General features: G+C 36.6%; 1 protein-coding gene across 16 annotated transcripts in view; it reads left to right on the top strand.

The window, feature by feature from the left end:
• Positions 1-18,219, top strand: part of LOC117792096 (RNA-binding protein Nova-1) — a 37,742-nt gene extending 19,523 nt beyond the window's left edge. For 3 of the 16 annotated variants that reach the window (XM_034632062.1, XM_034632063.1, XM_034632064.1), the window contains 6 exons: positions 7,964-8,933; positions 10,781-10,846; positions 11,755-11,898; positions 11,969-12,609; positions 13,340-13,877; positions 14,828-18,219. In XM_034632062.1, coding sequence (XP_034487953.1) covers positions 8,243-8,933; positions 10,781-10,846; positions 11,755-11,898; positions 11,969-12,609; positions 13,340-13,877; positions 14,828-15,048 — 2,301 coding nt within the window. In that variant the 5' untranslated portion in view covers positions 7,964-8,242 and the 3' untranslated portion in view covers positions 15,049-18,219. Of the gene's footprint in view, positions 1-2,755; positions 3,058-5,843; positions 6,226-7,963; positions 8,934-10,780; positions 10,847-11,754; positions 11,899-11,968; positions 12,610-13,339; positions 13,878-14,827 lie in introns of those variants that run through there. The other 13 variants (XM_034632065.1, XM_034632066.1, XM_034632067.1 and 10 more) reach the window with 12 other exon arrangements.
• The last annotated feature ends 292 nt before the right edge of the window (positions 18,220-18,511 follow it).

Genomic DNA, 18,511 nt, shown 5'->3' on the forward strand with positions numbered 1-18,511 from the left:
CTTTCCAATTTGCATTTCTTAACTATGTTATTTAACTGACCAACTGCCAGACTAACTGACGTAGTAATGACTGAGCTGTCAGAACTTTAAAGGTGGCTCATATCAATCGCCATGAAATGTAGAGTTGTAGAGCTTATATAACTTATAAACAATTTAAAGCTGAGTATATCTAGGCATGCAGATTAAATCATATGTTTAATATATTGACGAAAGCAGAATATTTCTTTATAGATTTTTGGAAAATCTATAATACTCCGTAATTGGTATTTAAATCACTATTTATATGACACTGTGATTTTCCGTCTGAATTTGCTTTCGAAATCTTTTGTATTTTTCTATATAACTCTTTAGTTTTTTTTAACTTTAAGTTGTCTTCTGTTTGGGCATAAAGAACACAAGCGACTCTATTATTTTTCTTTTTTCTTTTGCTTCTTGTTCTTTATTTTTTTTTTTATTGTTATTAATTACCCGCCATTGAAATGTTTGAATTTGTATTTTGTTGTTATTGAAGTCGTTTTTCATTCTTCGTCTTATTGCTGCTTTAAGATACATGTCATCTGTGTTGGAATAACTATGAGTGCTACACACACACACACACACACACACACACACACACAAAGACAAGTTGTTTATTAGTTTTTTTTTTTGTTAACAATTTATTTGTTTAGCTGTCTTAGCAGTCATTCATCTATTAATATTTATTTCGCTTTGTTGTTTATTGTCGCTGGAAAAACGTTAGATTCAGTTTCGGTTGTAGAGAGAATTTCATAGATATTTAAAAGCTGCTTTAAGGGGTGGTAGGGTGGTGGGGTGGGGAGGGGATGCTTTAGGGCATGTGCGTCAGTCAGTGCACAGTTCAGGCTGCAAGGAAATGCAGTAAAACTAAGTACAAAATGAACGGGGGACGGGGGAGGAGAGAGGAGGGACGGGGGTCAGCATGTGTGGCTGGGTTACGTAATCATTGCTGACAGCCAGAGCTTGAGAACGGATGCGCGGGAGAGAGATAAAACGAGGCAGAGAGAGACAGAGAGAAAGAGAGAGGAGAGCGTCGCTGCGTTGACAGCGCTGTTGACCTACTTCATTGACAATGCGCGAGTGTGCGTGCTGTGTGTGTGTAGTGTAGTGTGTAGTGTGTGTGCGGAGGGCATAGACAAGGTCCTGCGCAGTAGCCGTGCAGAAGTAGCAGCAGCAACATCAGCAACTGCTGCACTGCAGCATTGCTGGCTGTCATTGCAGCAGCCGCCTGTCTCCGTCAACATGCTAACGTCCTTGAGCACACACACACACACACACAGGGAAATAGAGAGAGAGAGAGAGAGGGACACAAACACTTGCATTGGCTACTTGTGCAAATTCCGAGCTGCGTTTGCTGCTGTCGCCTGTCGCGTGGCCACTTCAAGTGCGTTTATTGCCTGCGGTATTCTTTCTCGCTCTCTCTCTCTCTCTCTCTGCATATCTTTTTGGGTTACCTTATTCTTGGCATATTCTTTTGTTGTTACTCAAGTGTTGCTCACACCTCCCCCTCCCCCTCCCCCCACCCCTCCGCCGCTGCACTTGTAGAGCATCTCGCTGCACGCTCGCACGAGTGGCCTACTAATAGCTCAAGTGTCATGTTGGTTAGTGTAGGTGTGTGTGGGTGTGCGTGTGTGTGGGTGTGTGCTTCTTTTTTTTTTTTTTGTGTTGCTCTGTCTAGGCAGTTTCGGCCCTATTACTGCACAAGTATAGAAATGCATAGAAAAGAGAGAAAGAAAGAAAGAAAAAAAAGCAAATCCCGAGCACGCTTATCGATAGCTGGCCTGGCCCCCAGGCGCGACTTAACTTGGCTTTCGTTTTCAGCTTTTGTAATGCAACAAAATTGGGTCACTTTGTTGCATCCCAAAATGCACTTGAGCACAGCATTGTTGCTGTGCAGTTTTCAAATTTTGGCGCAACACACGCGGCGTATGAGCAATTTGTGGCACGTCGCATTGATAAATTGCGTATACGCCGCGTATGCAGCTGTTAGCTATTTATATGAAAGCATTTAAAATATACTAAAGTAGTTCTTGTATGTATGTATGTTATGCATATGTTGCATGTCATTTTGTTGACATTTGGGGGCGTGTTGTGCCATATTTATCGAATGTCAATCGATTGAAGTTTTTTTTCTCATTTCTATTTTTTTTTATTTTTTGTTCCACAAACTTGACACGTAGCGTTGCTGCGTCTCGCTCGCTCGCTCGCTTGAGCTTATCTGCTTGTTTCATTTTCTATTTTAGTCAGTCAACTTCCCCTCTCCCCGCGACACACGCACACACACACACACGCCCTCGCCACGCTGCGCAGGCTGCTGCTGCTGCTGATAATGGGCAACAACTAAAAAAAAATAATGAAAAAAAAAAATAAACGCACAAAAAAATGTTGGAGTGAGGCAACGTCAAAACTCGCCCATTAGATCATAAACACGCGCTCTTCCAACACACACACACACACACATACACTGGTGAATATATGTGCGAGTCACACATGCACAGAAATAGCGTAAGCGTATATGTGATCACAGTGACTGAGTCATTTGGATCAGCTTGCTCTCTGATTTTGACTCTGGCTCGGGCTCTGACTGTTGTTGTGACTATGACTGTGACTTGCCTCCTCTCTCGTTTTCGCGCTCGCTCTCTCTCTCTCTCGCTCCCTCTCATTTGAACTCTGCGCTTTGGGCTCACTTCACTCTGTCTCTGTCTTCGTCTCCATCTCCGCCTCCATTCGGAATTGCCATTTGCTTGTATGCCACAGTTCGACGATATTCTTCAGTGCGGTTTCAGTGCGCGTCGTTGCCGTTCGTCGTTGAATTTTAGTGCGCTCGCTCCTCGTTCAGCCGCTTTTGCCAGCACAGCCATTTTGTTAGTACAACTGAGTTGTACAACTGTCAAATAACCAGCATGTTGTTTGCCAGAACGCAACAACAGTCGCCGCTTCAGCAACAGCAACAACAGCAGCACCAACAGCAACAACAGCAACACCAGCAACAACAACAACAAATGACGCCGCCACCGACGATTCAATTTCAGCAGAGCTTCTGTATGTGTTTTTGCTCAAGTGCATTTTTAAGTTGTATATATATAGTTTATATATATCTAACTTTATACATATATATATACATAAGTTTATGTGCTCGTAAAAAGTACGCATTGACCTTGCTAATTAGCGACTTGCGCTGCAATTTATCCAATGACAATGACAACATCCCGGCACAAAACTAACATTGTTTATCTAATTTTGTGTTTGCCTTTCGATTTGCCCAACTATTTGTGCTTTTCATTAAGATTTTGATCACCTGAGCACATAAGTATCTACATAAATGCTTATGTATCTCTATCTGTCTCTCTTTCGGTCTCTGTATCTGTTACTGTGACAACGCAGCGTATACGCAACATATTTTGTCTGCGTAGTGTCAAGGTCGCATTTTCATTTTCGAGTGTGCTGTGACACTGATGAACACTTCTTTCTACTCGAACATTTACAAATGTCTGTCTCACCTTTATACGTGATTGAAGTCCAAAGGCAGCTATTAGAAATACATCGATAAGTCGTTTTTCAGAGGCCCCAATATGCAGCAAACTATAAATTTAGCTCAATGTCAGCTGCTTAATGATAATTAAAAAACTAGACACACTTTGTGGACTCGAAAGCCAAGATCAAGTTGAAGTTGGAGTCTGAGACGAAGACGGAGACGGAGACGGAGACGTAGTCTATTTGGAATGCGAGTTTCAAGTTTCGAATTCTTATTTCAATACACCTTGTAATTAATGCAAGAGTCACGCTTGTGCGTTGATAGATTATGTATTTCGTGTGCAAATGAATAATAACAAATAGCAAATAAAATAATGAGTAAAAGATGTGTGTGTGTGTCTGTGTGTGGGTAGCTATAACATCTAGACTCCGACTATAGAGGTACTTTAAGACAGCATGACATTGTCAGAATTTTGACTCGAAAAAATGAAGCGGGAAGCAAACAGCAGTAAAACTTAACCTTGAAACTAGTTTGACTGTGTGGGCAACATTAATGTATGTGTCTGTATGTGTTTGTGCTTGTGTTTGTGTGTAAAAAAAGCCAAAAATAAATTGAAACACTCAAAGCTTCTCTGTGAATACTCAGCCAGCACTTAAGATCCCTCCATTCATCAGTTTTTTCTTACGTTTTTACTTTTCACTTACCATTGAGAAGGTTTAAAATGTGGTATAATAAAAATTATGCTGACGTCAGTTACATATAGTCAAGGTATAGTCGACATATACTATATGTGGTCTTAGTCGATCACTGCTAAATCGTTTTGTTTTGTTAACTACCATATTCCACTTCCAATTTTAATTCCACTTCTAATTCCAGTCAACTTTTGTTAGCTCCGCCTTTGGATTCATTGTGTAATCTGAGCAGTAGCAGCTACCAATGTGGCTATTTGTATTGCCAACCAGTTGTTAATTTGTGCTCTTTGGCAACAAACTGGCAGGTGTCTGCCTAATATTCAGCAAAACATTAAGCGGATTACATGCATATACAATATACCCTGTTAATTTTATTTATTTTTTGAATTTCTTGTTTTGATTTTTATTTATTTGGCTAAGGCAATCAAGATTTGTGAATTCTACACGATAAATCAATTGCTTGGTCATAACGGCATCGTCATTAGGTCGAGCAGATGATCTCACACATAATTAACTTGATATTGTTGTTGTTGTTGTCGCACCTTACAGACGTGTTTGTGAGTGTGTGTGAGTGTTTGTCAACATGAATTCAAATTTGAATATTGCAAACGAAAACCAGTCCTTTTTTTTAGCTATGTTATATAATATTTATCCGACTATGCAATATTTATTATTAAACTTTTTCTGTGTGTTTTACAAAAATTTCTTTGATATATCATTAATATATTTTTTATATTATTTGCTTTCGTTTTTGCCATTCATTAAAGTTGTCAGCTGTAATTTTTTCTAATTTTTAAATTTTTTTTTGTACAAATTATACTTGCAATTAGAATTATCCAAGCGATTCCACATTTCCTGGTCACAGCAATTGAAGTTGATAATTGCTGCCACATGAAATGTGTCAAGGTTGAGGCTTAGATTCATTTGGATTTGGACTCTACAGTTGAATTGTTTTGATAAGGGTTGTGTAATTATTTGGCAATTAGTTGCTCCAATTAATGGCCTAGTATAGTATAGCTTTAATTTTCAAATAATATGGCCATCAATCGTTATCAATCAACATGCACATAATGTCTCTTCTATTCAAAATAAATTAAATAATTTCAGCAATTTGTGTTTTTTTGTTGTTCGATCATTACAAAATCATTTTCATCGAAACGCTTTGTAGTATTTCAAATATTTAATAGTAATAATAATAACAATGTCACTATTCATTAAATCACGTTCCATATGCCATATAGCATTTACATTATTTATTTCATTTTTTGCTTTGTTGGTTTTTATTCATTTTTATTCATTAAAATATGCTTGAAATTGTAAAAAACAAACCAGAGCTCAACGATTTCAACAGAGTCTAGACAAAAAACCAGAAACAAAGCAATTAAATATTAAATGAAACACTTGAGTAAACTACAATTGAAATAAATCAAATATAAATAATTAAATAAACTCAATAACAATATCAAGAATAATCGACGTACTATAACCATAATACCTATAGAAATACACACACAATAAAAACACGATCAGCCAGCGTTGTTGTTGTTGTTATAGCAACGCTGTGATTGTTATTAATAATTTATGAATTATTTAAAAGAGAGAAGCACTTTAATGATTTTCAATCGTTTTATATGACCAATAAAATTATCTTCAACTCACAGCAGCAGCATTTTCGCAAACCCAATAAAACCCCAACACAAATGTGAAAAAGTAACAACTTGTGATAAAAAAAAACTGTTAAATGAACTACATAAAACACAATTCAAATGAAATTATCAGAATTAATAATACAGAACAATAAAAAGTGATAGTGATTGTAAATCAAAAACATCGCCAGCATTGTCATACAACTGAGAACGGTAACTGGAACTGGAGCTGGAACTGACACTGGAACTAACACTGGAACTGCAACTGGAACTCTTACAGCGCAACTGAACTGCATTGAACTAATCTGAACTGAACTGAACAGCAGCAGTATATAGAGGGGGAAAACGAAATCTGAGAGGGAACTGAGGAAACTGGAATACAATCTGCTGCTGAATGGTAAAACTTTGGCATTGTAATCGCATTCTACTCTATAAATGTAAAGCAACCACCACCTTCCATTCCATTTTTGGATGTTGTGTAACTCTCGTCATTAACTACTACTATCTTATACTCTCTATATATACATGGACATATACTATATATCTATAAAGCACAAATTGAAAAAAAAAAATATATATATATATACTTGCAACTGCAAAAACATGCCACATATTACTACTACTACTACTACTATATTATTATTACTACTATGTACCTATATTATTACAACAACATCATCAATATAAAGATCAGCATCAAAAGGACTCAAAGCAACAAAAACAAAATGTAGTTGATAACATTTTCTCATCAGCCAACAGTTAAAAATCGTATATTATAATACAATTAATGTATATATAAAATGCAGAAAACGAATCAATCATCAGTCGTCAATGTGTTTTTATTGATGGCAGCAATCAATCGTGCAATCAACAACATCAGTCAATCAATCAATCAAACCAAACAAACAAACGTATCAGAAACGCACTTAAATCAACATCAACCAACAACAATTGCTGCTGCATCTGCTGCTGTTGCTGCCGCTTCATAACTCTCGATATGCAACTTCAACTTCTACTTCTACTTCTGGCAGTCTATCTATAAGTCTGTCTCAATTTATTCCCCTTACCAATTGTGTGACTCTCAATCTCTCTCTCTCGCTCTCGCTCTCACTCACTTCGTCTTTCTCTTTATACGTATCTATATCTTTCTCGTGTCGTTGTTATAATTATTATTGTTGTTGTTGTCGTTGTCGTTGTTGTTATTGTGGAACAAATCATTTAACAATACGCAGTAATTGCTAAATACACAATAACTATAAGATATAAACATATTTAAGAAAAAAAAAACAAACCACGCCCACTGCCGAACGCCACATACCGCCAACTGCACCACCAACAAAAAAAAAAAAAATAAAAACAACTCGTTCAAAGAACACCATCATAATTGCCATCTAAGAAACACCACCATGTCAGCAACGTCATTGATATAACTACTCGTCTAGTATAATACTATAATACTACTACTACTACTCCAACGTCCATCCAGTGCGCAGCTTTCGAATCGAATCAATGCAAACCAACTCAAATCAAATCAACTCAAATCGAATCAACTCAACTCAACTCAAATTCAACTCAAGTCAAACACTGCAAAATGTACTAAACTAAACGGCGCTACCACTCTATAAATCTATCTATAATCTTTACATATATAACAACTTTACTACTTCAACACACCGCCACCTGCATTATCATAAAGATCGACATTCCTGTCAAATCGAGAACTTTAAAAGCTGCGTTTACACGATTACAAAACGAGAGAAAGCACCAAAAGATAAAATATATTATTTATATTTATATATAATACATCTTGGCGGCTGCCACGCCTTCTTTAAAGCGTTACACATTTTGTGACAAAATGAAAATGAAAAGAATATAAAAATAGTAACATTTACGTCGTGAAATAAGAGTTTATGCTTCGGCAGGTGCTGCCAACTTGTTTCACTTTTAGATTTCTCTCCTTCTCTCTCTCTCGGCTCGTATAAACGCTGCTTTAAGTCATATTTTATCCTTTGTGTGTGCGTGTGTGTGTGTGTGTGTTCTCATGAATTACGAAAGCGAAATTTGACAATCTTTTAAAACACAGAGCTTAATTGAAAACCATTTCTATTTCTTTTTCTTTTCGTTTAATGTGCAAGTTTTTAAATTGGATTCGCGTAGAATAGAACAAAACTGAGCAGACGCAGCAAATACTCTCAAAAAAAAATTAAAACAATATAAAATCAACAATAAATTATTAAAACAAAAATAAGAAAATTCGATAAGCAACAAATAAAAAGAAATCAGATAATAATAAGAAATAATAAACAATTCCGTCGCAATTATAAAAATAAAAGACTGAACGACAACATTTCAACAGGCAGAGAGTTCTCTCACTCTCACTCTCTCTCTCTCTCTCTGTCTCTCAATTGTGTACAATGGATAGTATTATGAATGTGGTGGCCCAGCAATTGCTGCAGCAGATGGACACTGATTTCTATGCAACTGTAACAACAGCAGCAGCGCAACAACAACAACAACGACAGCAGCAGCAACATCTTGAGCAGCAACATTTCGCATACCAATATCAGCATTCAACGCCCACACATATGACGCAATTAGAATATAATAATCAACATCAGTCACGACATTCCAAGACAATAATAAAAGCAGCAACATCGCCCTCATCAATAAATTCGCTGAGCAGCAGGAGCGGCAGCAACAGCAGCGGCAGTGGCAGTGGCAGCAACAGCAGCAGCGACTGCAACAGCGACAGCAATCATAATGTTGCATACTCATTAGCCTATCTTAGCTATAAGCAACAACAGCAGCAGCAGCAAATGCAGCTGCAACAGATATTTGCACATTGCGAACCTAATCTAAGCAATACTCAACATCACTATCATCAGATGGAACCACAGCAACAGCAGCAACAACAACAACTCAGCCAAAATGATACGCCCAATGTAACGCCCGAGGCGGAGACACCGCCAATTGCGGCAGGCAACGCACTACATCAGCAACATCAACATCAGCAGCATCAGCAACATCAGCAACATCAGATGGGCAACCATGAGACAGCGGCAACAACAGCCGGCTTTAAGACTGCTGCCTCCTGTTGGTGCTACGGTGAGTTTGATCAAAACACGCAATCAAATTCAAATTCAGAGTAAAAGAACTATCAATAAAAGTTGCGCACAACTTCCCAACAACACACACTCTATCTCTATTTCTCTCTCTCTCGCTCATTGCCAAAACAAAAAAAAAAAAAACTTACACGCTTTCTTCGCTCTCTTTCTCTCGCTGTCAATCTGTGTTCAACTCTTAATGTCAAATACAACTATTGCGTTCGTTATCAACAACAATCTGAACAAGAACAACAACTACAATAACTACATCAATCAATCAATCGATCAATCAAACGTTCAATCACCATCTCAACATCTGCAGCTGCCGTCGTTTCATCATCAATAAATAAAAAGATATTTAAAATCAACAGAATTATCACCATCTAAAATCGCAAAGAATCGTCAAAGATTGATAAAAATAATATAATATTCACACACAGACACACACGAGCACACACACACACCCACACGCATATACCCACAGGTCAAATGTCATTTGTACTGCATTGCATTATTATTTAATTTATATATGCATATAATTTTTATTAGTTGCATGTACGTTCACATTACGCATACGTCGCGTGGTGCGGATTTAGGTTTAGCTTTAATAATTTGCGTGCTGCAGATTGCCCCGTTGTGGTTGCAGCAAACCAAGGGTTGCAAGTTGTTGTCGTTAGCCCAGTTGCAATGCATATGAAATGAGGCATGCCACATGCCACACGCCCCCTAATAACACGCACACTTCTGGGGTCTGTCTAATGCCAGCAAGTGTTATTTATGACAACGACATAATTTTCAACTGTTGTCCCACAGGAACTGAAGCTGGAGAGGGAAGCGGGGACACAAGTTGCAGTCCTTTGTGGCTCATAAAAAGCAAATGTGGCAGCAACAGACTTTGCTTTTGTTGCACTGCAACTTTTGGGCCATAAGTCTGCATAAGTCATCTTTTAGACATTACTTGTAGATGTTGTTATTTCCGCTTAGCTGATAGATGGCCAGATGGTCAAGCAGCTTGCCACTTGGCACTTGCAACAGTTCTGCGTGCCACATTTCAACCGCTTGTATCTAATTAGAGAAATACTTTTGAAGGACACTTTGTTTTGAGTGGCAATAAGATGACGAAGACATAGAAGAAACAAAAAACGAAAACGACGACGACGACATACATTTCAATTTGAGCAAGTGAGTGTGGTGCGTCGGGTGGTTGGGCGGTTGTAGGGGGGTGGGGTGGTACGTGGCTTGCTAAAATTAAACCCACCGAGCAAGCGTCAAGTCACTCATTTCAGTGGAACGAATAGAGAAAGAGGAAGAGACAGTGTGACGCTGTCAGGAGGGCCATTGGGTGGTTGGGTGGTTAGGTGGTTGGGTGGTTGGGTTCTTGGTGGGGCAAGCAGTCAGGTGCAACGCTCGTTGTTGTTATTTTTATTGCTGTGGTCGACTGTTTGTGTAATAGAGCGTCTCCGCTTGACACATTTTATTAATTGAAATTTGTTTGTTTACTCGCTCACAGTCTGCATTGGCTATAGTGAATAATGTACGAGTAGTACATCATTGTGCCACATTCATGCATGTTTTATCTACATAACTATCCAGCTATCGTATCTAATCGTATCTATATTCATAAGTTCTCTAGTTCTCTCATTTCTTGAATTTCAGTCCATAATAATATTAAGATACATGCCTATTCATACATACCCGTACTTAAATATTCCTCAGTTTTGAGGTTCTCCACACACACACACAGAAATGACACTAGCTGACTTTTCTCCAATTATGTAATTGATAAATTTTGTTGCAAATTTGCTTATATCTAATGTATGCATTTATTTATTTCTTTTCTCGTTTTAGGTGAGTCAGTTTGTTCTGGAATTGAGGTTGAAATTGAAAATAATAACAATAATCATAATCATCATGGTAAGCTTTGTCATACTTTCATTAAATACCATTAAAATCCATCTTTGTATTGCGAAAAGAGAACAATTTAAGATATATAGTTTCGTTTTGTACGTGTTTCTTTAATATCTCTTTATATCTTTTACTCTTTACCTGTCTATCTCTCTCTACTACTTTGATTCACCTTTTCTCTAACCTGAGACTGTCGCGCTTTGAGCCTAACCTACTGCCAAAGATAAAACACAGTAAAATGTTGCCAATTAACCCCTGACCATCTCTTGACCAGCTGACTGACTGACCTCTTGACCCAGTCAAGTAATTGTTTTGATAGTTTTCAATGAAAATTCACATATTTGTTATTTATTTTTAGAAATAGTTAATGATGCTCAATACTTATTTCTTAACTCTTTTCTTAAAGTATTTTAAAATATGTGAATTTTGAATTGTGTCAAAATAATTACTTGACTAACTGTACGATAAGTGCTTTAGGCTATATGTATTTGTGGTTTCGGTTTCTCATGTGCCTCGCTAGCATTTTGTGTGTTGCATCCTCATCCTTCAACTGCGCCTTCAACTCTCATGAACAACAAGCAAACAAACTGTATAACACATTCCTTTTCCCGCCTCCAAACCGCCGCCATTAACGCCTTTTCTCATAAATAAAGAAATATCTTCAACTAATCCAACTGAAAAATTGAAACTATCTGCAATCGACTCGTGTGGTGAGCGAATGTCAAATGCTGTTATTATTTTTAAATTTATAACCAACTTGTGCTAAATGCAGCTACCAAATACTATAATAGTAAATGTGATTGATCAATCAATCGATGGTCAATGCAAAATAAAAAAATAGTGAAAGCGAAAAAGGATTTGAAAAAGCTGAACATTTATCAATTATCGAATTCTGTGAACTTCTTTTGAACTTACAGGCGATACCACATTTCACATGAAGATTCTGGTGCCGGCGGTGGCCTCCGGGGCCATCATTGGCAAGGGGGGCGAGACGATTGCCTCGCTGCAGAAGGACACGGGTGCTAGAGTTAAGATGTCCAAGTCGCATGACTTTTATCCAGGTGAGTTAGCTACTCAAATACCTCTTTAAAAGTATCTGTTTAATTAAGAGTTAATTTCTCCACTTTTCAGGCACTACTGAGCGCGTTTGCTTGATCACGGGATCGGTGGATGGCATCATGACGGTGGTGGACTTTATAATGGACAAAATACGCGAGAAGCCCGATTTGACAACGAAAATCATTGATGCCGAGTCGAAGCAGGCACAGGAACGGGATAAGCAGGTCAAAATATTGGTGCCCAATTCAACGGCTGGCATGATCATTGGCAAGGGAGGCGCCTTCATCAAGCAGATCAAGGAGGAGAGCGGCTCCTATGTGCAGATCTCGCAGAAGCCCAAGGATGTCTCACTGCAGGAGCGTTGCATCACCATCATTGGCGACAAGGAGAACAATAAGAATGCCTGCAAGATGATCCTATCGAAAATTGTCGAGGATCCACAGTCGGGCACCTGCTTGAATGTCTCCTATGCCGATGTCAATGGCCCCGTTGCCAATTTCAATCCAACTGGCTCACCCTATGCCACAAATCAGAATGCCATCAACTCAAGCACCGCCTCGTTGAACTCCACGCTGGGCACCACAATCGGTGGTGCAGCCACCGCCGCCAGTCTCCTGGTCAATGGCACTGGCATCAATCTATCTCTCAATCTGGGCTCACCCAATCCGGCGCCCAATCTTGCGGTTGCCACACAGCTGCTGGAACACATTAAGGTAAATATTTACAATCCGTGAATCGAATCGAAACAAATATCGGTTTTGGTGATGAGATCAATGACAGGGACTGTAATTAAAAGTTGTTTTTTTTTTCTAAAAATAATGAAATAATTATTATTTTTAGCTTTTATTGATTTACTCGCAAAACAATGATTAATTTTGATTTATACTTAACAAGTAAACCAATATTTATCATGTCAAATTAATCATTGTTTTATAAGTTTTATTTTTTTTTGCTTGAAAATAATAATTATAGGTACAGTTGTAAGCTACAACTGAACATTAATCTTTATAATGTCAGTAAATCAATAATAATCGCAAATTCTTAAACCATTATCAATTCGTAGATTATATTTATAAAAGAATATTGCTATATTTATCGCTCTCAAAATAACTACAGTTAAATGATTTTTTTAATTAAAGAAATAAATTTGTTTTGTTCTAGATTTCAAATATAAAGCTTAATAAATTTGAATATAATGCTAGATTTTTCAAGCTGCTTTTCAAGTTATTACATATAAATTTTAGACCAGTTAAAATTCATGTAATTGTGGGAATTTTCTTTATTTCTTGAATTATTACCATTAGCAGTATATGGATTTATTTTTGGAAAAGTTTTGTTTGAGAAACACATTTTATATTATTTTTTTTTATTTTATTTTTTTTGAAATATAAACAACTGTTATTGTAATACCTTCACAACTCACCTATGATCATCTCAATGCAGGTTGCCATGCGCGGAGCTGGTTACTCGGAGACGGTCACCACTGAAGTCTGCGCTGCCCTCGGCGTCTTGGCCAAATACGGTGTGCTGGGCATGGGCGTGGGCGTCTCACATGCCAACGGTGCACATCCCACGCTGGGAAACTATCTGGGCGTGGCGACGCTGGAACAACAGACGGCGGCGGCGGCATCAGCGGCCAATGCCAGCAATGTTTTTGGCGCTGTTGGCCAGGTTAATTTGGAGCAGTATGCCGTGGCAGCGGCAGCTGCTGCTGCGGCAGCGCGGCCAACGCAGTCGCAACTGGAGGTGCAATTTGATGCATTCCGTCATCTGGGATCGGCCGGTGCGCCCGCCGCAACACCCGTTTCACTCAACAACAACAGCTTCGGGCTGACAGGTGCCACCGGTACGGTGAGCAGTGCGCAGTTGGGAGCGGCTGCATCGATAGGTGGACTTAGTAAGAGTCCAACTCCGGGGGATTTGGGTGCCAAGGATTCCAAGAACGTTGAGGTGCCCGAAGTGATTATTGGCGCTGTTTTAGGTGGGCAACCCTTTTATTATTCCTACTAAATGACAACGACAACAACAATAATAATCACAACCAGAACAACCAGAACAACAACAAGAACCTGAAGACACCGCAATCCGTTTTACAGCACAACCCCAGACTAAGACATCGATTTCCCCTTTCCCCTTTCCCCTTTCCCCAGCCTCAACTTATGCTTCTTTTTTTGTGTTTACTTAACTGTAGGACATAGTTATAGTCATAGACCTAGTAGATAAAGATAGAAAGTTACAGATAAAGATAAAGATCGTTGCACATTCCACAACATATCAAGGGACTCAATGGGAACTTAAAGCATTCCAAAACGATGAAAATAAACATACATATATGTAGCGAAATTTCTAGTCAACTTCTTGCCCCCCTCCGCCACCTCCCACTCCCTCTTCACACACATAGCACAATCCATGATCCCATGATCCATATAGATACGTTGCCATTCCCACAATCAAGTTGTAGATTCGCTCACTCCCTCACTCCCGAAGTGTCTGAACATGACACTGAAAATGTCGGCAGTTTTTCCATTAGCTTTAGACAATTTCTTTGTTTATTACGTTTGAGAATAAATCATCTATCGAGGCGTAACGAATTTGGTTCATTTTTAAAATAATATAATATTACGAGTATACACATACATTAATTGGAATAGTGCAATTATTGGGTTTAATATGTTGTTTACTTCTATATTCACAGTCAGTTTAAATTTTTCCATTAGGTTTAGTCATTTAACCAGTTTACAGCTGCTTTTTCTTAACATTTCTTAGATATTTACCCACATCACATATGCCTTAATACTATATAAAAACATTTAAGTGATTTTAATACATCTACATTTATTATATATATATATCTAAATACACACACACATATAAAAATATACATTTCTTATATTACAATGTTATTAACATAATCTGATGCAAATATTGCAGGTCCAAACGGTCGTAGTTTAGTTGAAATTCAACATGTTTCTGGCGCAAATGTGCAAATTTCCAAAAAGGGCATATTCGCACCTGGCACTAGAAATCGCATTGTAACCATAACTGGTCAGCCGAGTGCCATTGCCAAAGCGCAGTATCTAATTGAACAGAAAATCAACGAGGAGGAGACAAAGAGAGCGCGTCAAATTCCATTAACCACTGTTGTGAATTAATCAATCCTCAAACCAAACCAAACCAATCCAAGCAAGCAAGCAAGCAAGCAATCAAGCAAGCAGCACAACAACAAAAAACAACAACAACAATAACAACAACCCTCTCATAATAAGCGTATTTCAACATTAAACACAACAAAAACAAAACAAAATGGTTTATTTAAAAAACAAAAAATATTAAGATTTAATATAATGTAAAAGAAAAGTAAAAGCAAAAGCAAACACTTCTCAAAGAAAAAAAGCAAACAAACGAATAACAACAACATCAGCAGTAGCCATACACAAACAAACACTCACACACACATACACACACTCACACACACACATCTTCATTATACACGTTATTATTAAAGGCATATTAGCAATATGTTGCAACTAAAATAGTTAGTGATGAATAGCTCTTCTATCAAAATACTGCATTTGTTTGCTCCAAATATAAATAACTATATGCATATATGGATATATTAATATATATATAACAGATGCTCTGTCTAAATATATTAATATATGCTATTTGTTGAACATTTCAATTAACTGGGAAAATATTGTTTATGCCCTAACATTTTGTTGTTGTCGTCGTCAATATGTTTGCGTGTTTTCTTAATGGCACTTTGGCAAGTTAAACTATGCATAGAACTACATACATACATAACTAGTTACATAGTTGCATACATACACATACATATGTATGTATACTGCGCCTGCATGTACATATGTATGTAAATATACGCATGTACATATGTACATGCACGCATTTTATATACTAATTGTTGAGTCTTGTTTATATTACATAAAATATATTACCCACACACACACACACACACACATTGATGCATACATACACAGCATATATGTACATAATTTTGTATGTATATAATACACACATACACCCACACACATAGTACACGTAATTATTAGCATTATGTTGAGCCGATAAAAAGAACGGATTATTTTTACGTGTAATTGCGAGCGTTTTCAGTGAAAACTTCAGGTGAAATAATCGAAAGAAAATAAGAAAACGGTGTCCAAATAAGGTAAATATCTTACAACACATCTAAAACTTATGTAAAAAGAAAAACAAGAAAACTATAACTACGATTACAAAGGCGTTACAAGTGCTGACAGGCTAGTGATAACAATTTGAAACACTTTTACCTCAAATACAACAAAATTAATTACGTTTCTTGTTTTCTGTTTCTGTTTTCTGTTGTTGCCCTCATTTGCTTATTGCTAAATAAAATATATATATATTTATATATTACTTATATTTTATGTTTATAGTTCTACATATTATTTTATGATATTTGTTGAAAATGTTGATCATGATAATGTTGTTTAATTTTCTGATAACGGAAAATGAAAAAAAAAAAGAAGTGGTGTTAATGTGTTGCGCGCGCACGTGAGTCTCCTTTTTGGTGTTGATTTTGTGCTCCCAATTTGTTAATCCTCATTTATTTTGTTTCTTATGGAAAGAAATGCGATTTTTTAGTTTCCAGTTTTGCATTGGATCCTTTGTTTTCATAATTTGTTTCAAAACCCTTCCTTTTGGCTTCTTGTTAAAATCAATATAATTTTACTTTGTTTTTATTATAATTAATATTATATTTTTTTTTGGAAATCTTTGCACCATTTGTTTTTGACATACATTCTAATCTTAAGTATTACATTTTCGGACTTTTCACGTAAAATACATCACAATCTACTTTAAAAAAGAAACAAATGTTTCGCTGTAAAATATGCATACACCCCGCCCCATAAATATATATACACACAGCCACAAATACCCCTATTAATTGTTAAGTATTGTGCAATTATTTGACATAATTTGGAAACACATTTTACCTCGATTCGATGTACATTCATCCATACGTTGCATCTATATAAAGACAAACTCCACAACAATCAAATCATTGTCAAAAAAATTATAAACTATTTTAACATCACATTTGAATTTCTTCTAATCATAAATACACGCACACATACATGCCCACAGATAAATACATATAAGTATATGAAAACACATCGATAGAAATGCATTATCTGTAATGTGTAATTAAGTGTTTTTCTTTGTGCCCTACAAATTATTTAGTTTACAATTATTTTTTATTAATATTAAAGAAATGCATAACAAAATGATGAAGTTTATATAAATTATGAAATTTGACAAAACGAAAAATAAACAGAATATCCAATAATTGAATGTGTTTAATTGCACCATTGGGACACCAATCAATCAGTCAATCAGTCAATCAATCAACCAATCAGTCACCACTCACAAACAGCACACCACTAACAGCGTACTGTAAGCAATTTTGCAACATTATCATGCCAAATCAACAGTCAATCAATCAGTCAGTCAGTCAATCGCACTCGAAAGAGTATGCTCGATATCAGTTTCAATTCCAGTTTCAATGTACTTCAAATCAATCACTGAGAACGCTCACGAAATTTAAATGAATAATCCACAAAACCCCTATGCTAAGTCTATAAATATAAGTTTATAAAAGTTGTTCACATTAATTTTTTCGCTATTATTGTTAAAGCTGACCTACATTTGTTCTTATTTGTGCAATATTTATATAAATAATATAAGAATAATAGTATGATAATAAATCTGCGCCAGAAGAGTTAAACACTTACAATATTCTTAAAAATCCAATTTGTGACAAAAGATGCTTTAAAAAGCGTCTGCATAAATGAAAAGAAAAAAAAAATGAAAAACAAACAAATTTTAAGTCAAAGAAAACCAAAATTAAAGTAATATTGAAAGTACAGTCGTAAATGCTAGTGTGCCTTGAAATATGCAAAAAACATAAAAAAAAAAACCAAGCAAATAATCTGAGTTTTTGATTTTCTTGAATTACTTTTACGAATTCTTTACCAATGTGAATCAGAATGTTATTTATTGTCAGACAGTGCAAAACAAGGACGCAATTGAAATGGAAATAGAATTTCAAAACCATTCGGAAAATAGACAAAAACACAGAAGCAATGTCAAACAGAAATTCGTACAAACAATAACAACAACGATAAATAATTACATACTCCATTATTTAGTGAAGCTAAACAATATATTTCGGTTCAAAAACTTAACAATATATGTTCTACTTCAACCAAATCACAACAAGCATAAGACACTGAACCTGTAACCTGAACCCTGACCCCAAACAACAACAAAATACCAAAACCAACAACAACAATAATAATAATCGTACATTTTATCGTCTTTTTTGTCATGGCAAAACCCAGAGAGGAGCAAAGGCGCCACAGACACAGAAAGGAAAAAGATACACATTATTATAGGCACATGGCACAATCAGAATCACAGTTATCCTACACATATAACGTACATACATACATACATGCACCAGCACCCACAACTACGACCACAATCACACTCCACACATAGATACACATTAACACTCATACATGCAGACAAGGAAAGACATCGGTCATCCCAAAA

This window comes from Drosophila innubila, assembly GCF_004354385.1.
Source record: "Drosophila innubila isolate TH190305 chromosome 3R unlocalized genomic scaffold, UK_Dinn_1.0 2_E_3R, whole genome shotgun sequence".
Classification (NCBI taxonomy): domain Eukaryota; kingdom Metazoa; phylum Arthropoda; class Insecta; order Diptera; family Drosophilidae; genus Drosophila; species Drosophila innubila.